The 10,000-nt window shown below is 48.9% G+C and overlaps 1 protein-coding gene across 1 annotated transcript in view; it reads left to right on the forward strand.

The window, feature by feature from the left end:
• Positions 1–10,000, forward strand: part of ccdc171 (coiled-coil domain containing 171) — a 35,548-nt gene that overhangs the window by 24,053 nt on the left and 1,495 nt on the right. The window contains 6 exon segments of the mRNA XM_083680441.1: positions 859–1,014; positions 1,272–1,451; positions 1,843–1,988; positions 3,718–3,772; positions 6,675–6,809; positions 7,113–7,265. Of these exon segments, the coding sequence (XP_083536567.1) occupies positions 859–1,014; positions 1,272–1,451; positions 1,843–1,988; positions 3,718–3,772; positions 6,675–6,809; positions 7,113–7,265 (825 nt within the window).

Raw genomic sequence — 10,000 nt, forward strand, 5'->3', positions numbered from 1 at the left:
AGAAGATGGGTCGATTGTGGCCATGAAGGGATGCACATGGTCAGCAACAACACTCAAATAGGCTGTGGCATTCAAGAGATGATTGATTGGTATTAACTGTCCCAAAGTGTGCCAAGAAAACATCCCCCACACCGTTCCACCACCTCCACCATGAGAAGGTGTACAGGTGTTCCACCACCTCCACCATGAGAAGGTGTACAGGTGTTCCTCCACCATGAGAAGGTGTACAGGTGTTCCTCCATCATGAGAAGATGTCCAGGTGTTCCTCCACCATGAGAAGGTGTCCAGGTGTTCCTCCACCATGAGAAGGTGTCCAGGTGTTCCTCCACCATGAGAAGGTGTACAGGTGTTCCACCACCTCCACCATGAGAAGGTGTACAGGTGTTCCTCCACCATGAGAAGGTGTACAGGTGTTCCTCCACCATGAGAAGGTGTACAGGTGTTCCTCCACCATGAGAAGGTGTCCAGGTGTTCCTCCACCATGAGAAGGTGTCCAGGTGTTCCTCCACCATGAGAAGGTGTACAGGTGTTCCTCCACCGTGAGAAGGTGTCCAGGTGTTCCTCCACCGTGAGAAGGTGTCCAGGTGTTCCTCCACCATGAGAAGGTGTCCAGGTGTTCCTCCATCGTGAGAAGGTGTCCAGGTGTTCCTCCACCGTGAGAAGGTGTCCAGGTGTTCCTCCACCATGAGAAGGTGTACAGGTGTTCCTCCATCGTGAGAAGGTGTCCAGGTGTTCCTCCACCGTGAGAAGGTGTCCAGGTGTTCCTCCACCATGAGAAGGTGTCCAGGTGTTAATGAAGTGCTGGGTGAGTGTACATGGGTTTGTTGTTGTTGATGTGTTGAGTTGTTTGTGTCTCAGGGTTTAGTGACGTGTCTGCAGCAGCACTTCCTGCTGTTCACCCAACGTCTGCACGCAGCCGAGGTCGAGAGGCGGAGCCTCAGGGTAGAGGTCACACACCTCAGACGCATCGCCAGGGACGACCACGCCCCGCACGCCAAGGACCCCTGCCACCTGGTGAGTGCCGTGTGTGTGTGTGTGTGTGTGTGTGTGTGTGTGTGTGTGTGTGTGTGTGTGTGTGTGTGTGTGTGTGTGTGTGTGTGTGTGTGTGTGTGTGTGTGTGTGTGTGTATAACTCTGTGCTGTGCTGTGTGTGTGTAACTCTGTGCTGTGTGTGTGTGTGTGTGTGTAACTCTGTGCTGTGTGTGTGTGTGTGTGTGTAACTCTGTGCTGTGTGTGTGTGTGTGTGTAACTCTGTGCTGTGTGTGTGTGTAGGTGCCAGCGGAGCGGTTTGGCAGTGTGTGTGTGGAGCTGAGACAGGCGTTACAGAGAGAGCAGCAGGCCCAGAGTCTCCTGAGGGAGCAGGCTGAACAGCTGCAGCAGCTGGGGCTCCGCATGGACCTGCAGGCTGAAGAACACACAGACAGACAACACACACTCAGCCAGGCTGTCCAGGTACACACACACACACACACACACACTCAGCCAGGATGTCCAGGTACACACACACACACACACACACACACACACACACACACACACACACACACAGACAGACAGACAACACACACTCAGCCAGGCTGTCCAGGTACACACACACCTGGACATCCAGTATTAGTATAGTGTTGTAATATAGGGAGTATTACCCAGTATTAGTATAGTGTTGTAATAAAGGTGTAATAAAGGGAGTATTACCCAGTATTAGTATAGTGTTGTAATAAAGGTGTAATAAAGGGAGTATTACCCAGTATTAGTAGTGTTGTAATAAAGGGAGTATTATCCAGTATTAGTAGTGTTGTAATAAAGGTGTAATAAAGGGAGTATTACCAGTGTCTCTTCTCTGTAGAGTCTGTCTGAGGCGAAGCAGGAGGTTCGTCGTCGGGAGCAGTCGCTGAGGGTTCTGGGTAAGCGTGTTTCTGGTCTGCAGCAGGAGAAGGCGGGGCTAGAGGAGAGTGTTCGCCACGCTGAGAACGCCCTACGCATGGTGGCCAAGTACGCACTACGCCCTACATACTACACCCTACATACTACACCCTACATACTACATACTACGCCCTACATACTACGCCCTACATACTACGCCCTACATACTACACCCTACATACTACGCCCTACATACTACGCCCTACATACTACACCCTACATACTACACCCTACATACTACATACTACGCCCTACATACTACGCCCTACATACTACGCCCTACATACTACATACTACGCCCTACATACTACGCCCTACATACTACGCCCTACATACTACACCCTACATACTATATACTACACCCTACATACTACACCCTACATACTACATACTACACCCTACATACTACACCCTACATACTACACCCTGCATACTACATACTACACCCTACATACTACACCCTACATGCTACATACTACACCCTACATACTATATACTACACCCTACATACTATATATTATACACTACATACTACACCTTACATACTACACACTACGTACTACATACTACACCCTACATACTACACCCTGCATACTACACCCTGCATACTACGCCCTACATACTACACCCTACATGCTACATACTACACCCTACATACTATATACTACACCCTACATACTACACCTTACATACTACATACTACACCCTACATACTACACCCTACATAGTACCCACTACACCCTACATACTATACACTACATCCTACACCATACACACTACTCACTACTCACTACACGCTACATACTTCATACTACACATTAACACTACACTCTACACTCACCGGCCACTTTATTAGGTACACCTTGCTAGTACTGGGTTGGACCCCCTTTTGTAGCCCATCTGCTTCAAGGTTTGACGTGTTGTGCGTTCAGAGATGGTCTTCTGCATACCTTGGTTGTAACGAGTGGTTATTTGAGTTACGTTGCCTTTCTATCATCTTGAACCAGTCTGGTCATTCTCCTCTGACCTCTGGCATCAACAAGGTATTTTCACCCAGAGAACTGCTGCTCATATATATATTTTATTTTATATCATATATGATATTTTCTCTTTTTCGGACCATTCTCTGTAAACCCTACAGATGGTTGTGTGTGAAAATCCCAGTAGATCAGCAGTTTCTGAGATACTCAGACCAGCCCGTCTGGAACCAACAACCATGCCACGTTCAAAGTCACTTAAATCTCCTTTCTTCCCCATTCTGATGCTGGGTTTGAACTTCAGCAGGTGGTCTTGACCAGGTCTACATGCCTAAATGCATTGAGTTGCTGCCATGTGATTGGCTGATTAGATATTTGCGTTACCGAGCAGTTGAACAGGTGTACCTAATAAAGTGGCCGGTGAGTGTACACTACACCCAACACAACACACTACATACTACACACTACACCTTACAGACTATACACTACACACTATACACTACACACTATACAATACACACTATACACTACATACTACACACTGTACACTCCACCCTACACACTACATACTACACACTATACACTACACCCAACACAACACACTACATACTACACACTACACCCTACGCCAGATATCAGTGATATTATCCATAGTAATGCTTACTGACTGACTGACTGACTGACTGACTGTGTGTGTGTGTGTGTGTGTGTGTGTGTGTGTGTGTGTGTGTGTGTGTGTGTGTGTGTGTGTGTGTGTGTGTGTGTGTGTGTGTGTGTGTGTGTGTGTGTGTGTGTGTGTGTGTGTGTGTGTGTGTGTGTAGGAGTAAGGACTCGCTGGCCAGCTACATGAGGGCTGCAGAGAGCAGCTACAGAGAGGTGAGTACTCAGAACACTGCTGCTAGAGTCAGCCAGAGTCACCTGACTAGAACTGATTCACCTGACTCTCACACAACGACTGAATAGAAGAGAACTGATTCACCTGACTCTCACACAACAACTGAATAGAAGAGAACTGATTCACCTGACTCTCACAACGACTGAATAGAAGAGAACTGGGGAAAGATAAGTGTCCTGGTCTTGTCTGTATATGTGGTTCCATTTCAATCTGGACAATTTCAAATCTCTCAGTAATGAGAACCCAGTCTACAGAACCCAGTCTACAGAACCCAGTCTACAGAACCCAGTCTACAGAACCCAGTCTATAGAACTCAGTCTACAGAACCCAGTCTACAGAAGTCAGTCTACAGAACCCAGTCTACAGAACCCAGTCTACAGAACCCAGTCTACAGAACTCAGTCTACAGAACCCAGTCTACAGAACCCAGTCTACAGAACTCAGTCTACAGAACCCAGTCTACAGAACCCAGTCTACAGAACCCAGTCTACAGAACCCAGTCTACAGAACTCAGTCTATAGAACCCAGTCTACAGAACCCAGTCTACAGAACCCAGTCTACAGAACCCAGTCTACAGAACCCAGTCTACAGAACCCAGTCTACAGAACTCAGTCTATAGAACTCAGTCTACAGAACCCAGTCTACAGAACCCAGTCTACAGAACCCAGTCTACAGAACCCAGTCTACAGAACCCAGTCTACAGAACCCAGTCTACAGAACTCAGTCTACAGAACTCAGTCTACAGAACCCAGTCTACAGAACCCAGTCTACAGAACTCAGTCTATAGAACTCCCCTACCTTCTACCTCCTAGCCCCTACCTCCTAACTCCTCCCTCCTACCTCCTAACCACTTCCTCCTACCTCCTACCTACCCCCTTACGTGTGTGTGTGTGTGTGTGTGTGTGTGTGTGTGTGTGTGTCCAGTTGCCATGTGAGACATGTTGGAACTAGGACAGCTCCTCTCATTATGGATCTGGGGCTGAGAGGCTCCGCCCCCTCTCTCTTACTCAATGCCTTGGCTCAGCTGTTCTTGGAACAGCAGAACATACACACACACCACACACACACACACACACATACCATACACACACCACACACACACACCACACACACACACCACACACACACACACACACACATACACACACACCACACACACACACACACACATACCATACACACACCACACACACACATACCATACACACACCACACACACACATACCATACACACACCATACACACACACACACACATACCATACACACCACACACACACATACCATACACACACCATACACACACACACACACCACACACACACATACCATACACACACGCACACACCATACACACACACACACATACCATACACACACGCACACACACACACACACCATACATACACATACACACACACACACACACGTAAAACACACACACACACACACGTAAACACACACCACACACACACACACACATACATACAAACACACACACACATACAAACACACGTAAACACACCACACACACACACACGTGCACACACACATGCACACATCATAAACACACGTACACTCACACACACACAAACGCACAAATACACATACACACACACACACACTCCCTTGATGGGAAATTTGGACATGAACTAATGTTGTGAAGTAATTACCCACTGAGGGCCCCAGTTAGCTGCTCAACACCAGCTTTTAGTGGCCATGGTCGCTAGGCTGGTCGCTCTGCTGGTCGCTAGGCTGGTCGCTCTGCTGGTCGCTAGGTTGGCGCTCTGCTGGTCGCTAGGCTGGTCGCTAGGCTGGTCGCTCTGCTGGTCGCTAGGCTGGTCGCTCTGCTGGTCGCTAGGTTGGCGCTCTGCTGGTCGCTAGGCTGGTCGCTAGGCTGGTCGCTAGGCTGGTCGCTCTGCTGGTCGCTCTGCTGGTCGCTAGGCTGGTCGCTCTGCTGGTCACTAGGCTGGTCGCTCTGCTGGTCGCTAGGCTGGTCGCTCTGCTGGTCGCTAGGCTGGTCGCTAGGCTGGTCGCTCTGCTGGTCGCTAGGCTGGTCGCTAGGCTGGTCGCTAGGCTGGTCGCTCTGCTGGTCGCTCTGCTGGTCGCTCTGCTGGTCACTAGGCTAGTCGCTCTGCTGGTCGCTAGGCTGGTCGCTCTGCTGGTCGCTAGGCTGGTCGCTAGGCTGGTCGCTCTGCTGGTCGCTAGGCTGGTCGCTCTGCTGGTCACTCTGCTGGTCGCTAGGCTGGTCGCTCTGCTGGTCACTAGGCTGGTCGTTAGGCTGGTCGCTAGGCTGGTCGCTAGGCTGGTCGCTCTGCTGGTCGCTAGGCTGGTCGATTTGCTGGTCGCTAGGCTGGTCGCTAGGTTGGTCATGTGGTTTCAGCATAGAGGGCAGGTCAAAGGTGAAGATGAGGTGATGTCCATTGGTCCTTGCCAATCAGGATTTAATATTTAATATTTATATACAATATATATTTGTATTTTCATCAAATACAATGACCGTAGCTGATAATCTAAACACACAGAAAACAAACCAAACCAGGGTTTCAATCAATGAGTCAGTCAGTCAATCAATCAGTCAATCACTGAGTCGGTCAATCAATCAATGAGTCAGTCAATCAATGAGTCAATCAATCAATGAGTCAATCAGTCAATCAATGAGTCAATCAATCAATGAGTCAGTCAATCAATGAGTCAATCAGTCAATGAGTCAGTCAATCAATGAGTCAGTCAATCAATGAGTCAATGAGTCAGTCAATCAATGAGTCAGTCAATCAATCAATCAATGAGTCAGTCAATCAGTGAGTCAGTCAGTCTTTGGAATGTGGGATTTCTGCTGAGAATCTCTGCTTTCACCTTTTTGATGACCTCTGTTCTAACCGCAGGTCAGAGACGGCATCGTCCAATACCGATCCTCCTCCACTGGGGAGGACCTCCCCCCTCGCCAGTTACCCAGAATGCTCCTGGAGCTGATGGGACCAGAGAGGCTGCTGGGAGGTCCGGAGGTGGCGGCCTGTCAGGTAGGACCAGCAGACAACCAATGAGAGAGAGAGAGAACATTCTTTACTCTGTCCATCACGGAGAAACATTAGATGATGCATTAGTTAGAGGGAGGGAGGGAGGGAGGGAGGGAGGGAGGAAGGAAGGGAGGGAGGGAGGGAGGGAGGGAGGGAGGAAGGAAGGGAGGGAGGGAGGGAGGGAGAGAGGAAGGGAGGGAGGAAGGAAGGAAGGGAGGGAGGGAGGGAGGGAGGGTACATTTCCAGAGAGTTGGGACAGACCCCCAGTCCACTCTGTGACACGTCTCTCCTCTCCTCCAATCACAGAGCTTGGTCTCCACCTTCTCTGAGGTGTACCAGGCAGCCTGCTCCCGGATTGGCTGGTTGGAGCGGGAGGTCTCCGCCCACCAGAGTCATGTCTCCGCCCTCCGGACCGAGCTGCAGGACGCCTGCCTCCGAGACAACCAGAACTACGTCCCCGTAAGATGACATCATCACGATTAGCCCCTCCTTCCTACCTCCTAACCCCTCCCTCCTACCCCCTACCTCCTAACCCCTCCGTCCTACTCCCTACCTCCTAGCCCCTCCTTCCTACCTCCTAGCCCCTCCTTCCTACCTCCTACCCCCTACCTCCTAACCCCTCCGTCCTACTCCCTACCTCCTAACCCCTACTTCCTAACCCCTACCTCCTAACCCCTACCTCCTACTCTCTACGCCCTACCTCCTAACCCCTCCCTCCTACTCCCTAACCCCTACCTCCTAACTCATAACCCCTACCTCCTAACCCCTCCCTCCTACTTTCTACTCCCTACCTCCTAACCCCTCCCTCCTACTCCCTACTTCCTACCTCCTAACCCCTACCTCCTAACCTCTAACTAGCCCTCACCCGTAGACTTTCTGTGTGTGTGTGTGTGTGTGTGTGTGTGTGTGTGTGTGTGTGTGTGTGTGTGTGTGTGTGTGTGTGTGTGTGTGTGTGTGTGTGTGTGTGTGCGTGTGTGTGTGTGCGTGCGTGTGTGTGATTTACAAAGTGGCATTAAGTCTCATTAAGTCTCAAAGTGGCATTAACGCCTGTCCATCGTGCGGTCAACTTAACTTCCTGGAATATGAGTCACCACTGGACGAGACGCTACACACACACACACACACACACACACACACACACACACACACACACACACACACACACACACACACACACACACACACACACACACACACACACACACTACAGTGACAGCCTGAATAACAGCTCTCTCCCCTGAGGGCCATACAGCACAGACATGCCTAATCCTGCCATACACACACTCACAAACATGTCCTCCTTAAACTGGCCTCTACTGAGGGTCATTCAGGACCCTAATCCTGCCATACACACACTCACAAACATGTCCTCCTTAAACTGGCCTCTACTGAGGGTCATTCAGGACCCTAATCCTGCCATACACACACTCACAAACAACATGTCCGCCTTCTCCAAGCCCTGGCAGCCCCTTTACAGGACAGGTCTAGTCTACTGGTGCTCCTTCTAATCCCTGTACTGCTGACGCTCCCATCAGCTTAGAGCGGAGAGCTGTCTCTCTCTCACACACACACACACACACACACACACACACACACACACACACACACACACACTCACACACACACACACACACACACACACACACACACGCACACACACACACACACACACGCTAGCTTTTAGATGGCAGGGGACCTATACACCAAGTCCTTCTATTCAAAACACTCTTATTTACAGAGCCTATAGAAAGTTATCATACCCTGTGAAATCTTTACCTTTTGTCACATTACACCCTGGAAATTAAAATAAATCAAATCTAACTTCTTTGAGCTGTATGTACACATTATAACCCTCATGATCAAAGTGAAAATATATATATTTTAAATTCTGGACAATTATTAAAAATTAATTAGTGAAATACCTGGTTTGGTTAAGTGATCAGCCCCTTAGAGTATACCATTATAAACTTGCTCAGGTGCAACCAATCAACTTCCAGATCAAACACCAGGCTAATTGCCCCCCACCTGACATCAATTGTAGTGGTTCTGATTACTTCAGAATAAAACCAGCTGTTTCTTGAGGATTCCACTACTAGAAGTGCATGGTTCTGCAAAGAATTCACCATGGTTGGAAAAGTACTTTCAAAAGGCCTCCGGGATAAAGTTGTAGGAAGGCACAAGTTAGGTGAAGGCTACAAAAAGATTTAGAAGTCTTTAGCTGTCCCTCTGAGTACCATTCAGAGCATCATTAAGAAGTGGAAGGTGTATGGTACCACCAACACCTTGCCTAGATCAGGCCGTCCGTCCAAACTGGATGACCGAGCCAGGAGGACATTGATCAGAGAAGCTACCAAGAGGCCAAAGGCAACGTTGAAGGACTTACAAGTCTTTATGGCTGGGACTGGTCTGTCTGTGCATGTGACAACAATCTCACAAGCTTTATACAAAGCTGGCCTGTATGGCAGGGTAGCAAGAAAGAAGCCTTTTCTGAAAAAGTGCCACACTCGGTCTCGTTTGTGCTATGCAAAAACACACCTGGAAGATTCTGTTGCCATGTGGAAAGAGGTTTTATGGTCAGACGAGACTAAGATTGAACTTTTTGGACTGAACTCCAAGCGCTATGTTTGGCGAAAACCAAACACAGCACACCACCCAAAACACACCATACCTACTGTGAAGCATGGTGGTGGCAACATTTTGTTGTGGGGATGTTTCTCTTCAGCGAGGACTGGGCAATTGGTCAGGATTGAAGGGAAAATGGATGCTGCCAAGTACACCCAAATTCTTGAGGACAACCTGCGTCCCTCTGCTAGACAGCTGAAGATGGGCAGGTCATTCACCTTCCAACACGACAAGGATCCTGAACATACCGCCAAAAGAACAACGCAGTGGCTTAAGGATAGAAAGGTGAATGTCCTTGAGTGGCCAAGTCAGAGCCCTGACTTAAATCCGATAGGAAATCTGTGGATGGACTTGAAGAGAGCAGTCCATCGCCGCTCACCACGGAATTTGACTGAACTCGAACAATTGTGCAAGGAAGAATGGGCAAATATTCTCCAATCTAGGTGTGCAAAGCTAGTAGAGACATATCCAAACAGATTGATGGCTGTAATTGCAGCAAAAGGTGGCTCTACAAAGTATTAAATCAGGGGACTGATGACTTCTAACCCTGTTATTCTTGTTTTTAATTTTTT

Source organism: Argentina silus, assembly GCF_951799395.1.
Source record: "Argentina silus genome assembly, chromosome: 1".
Classification (NCBI taxonomy): Eukaryota; Metazoa; Chordata; class Actinopteri; order Argentiniformes; family Argentinidae; genus Argentina; species Argentina silus.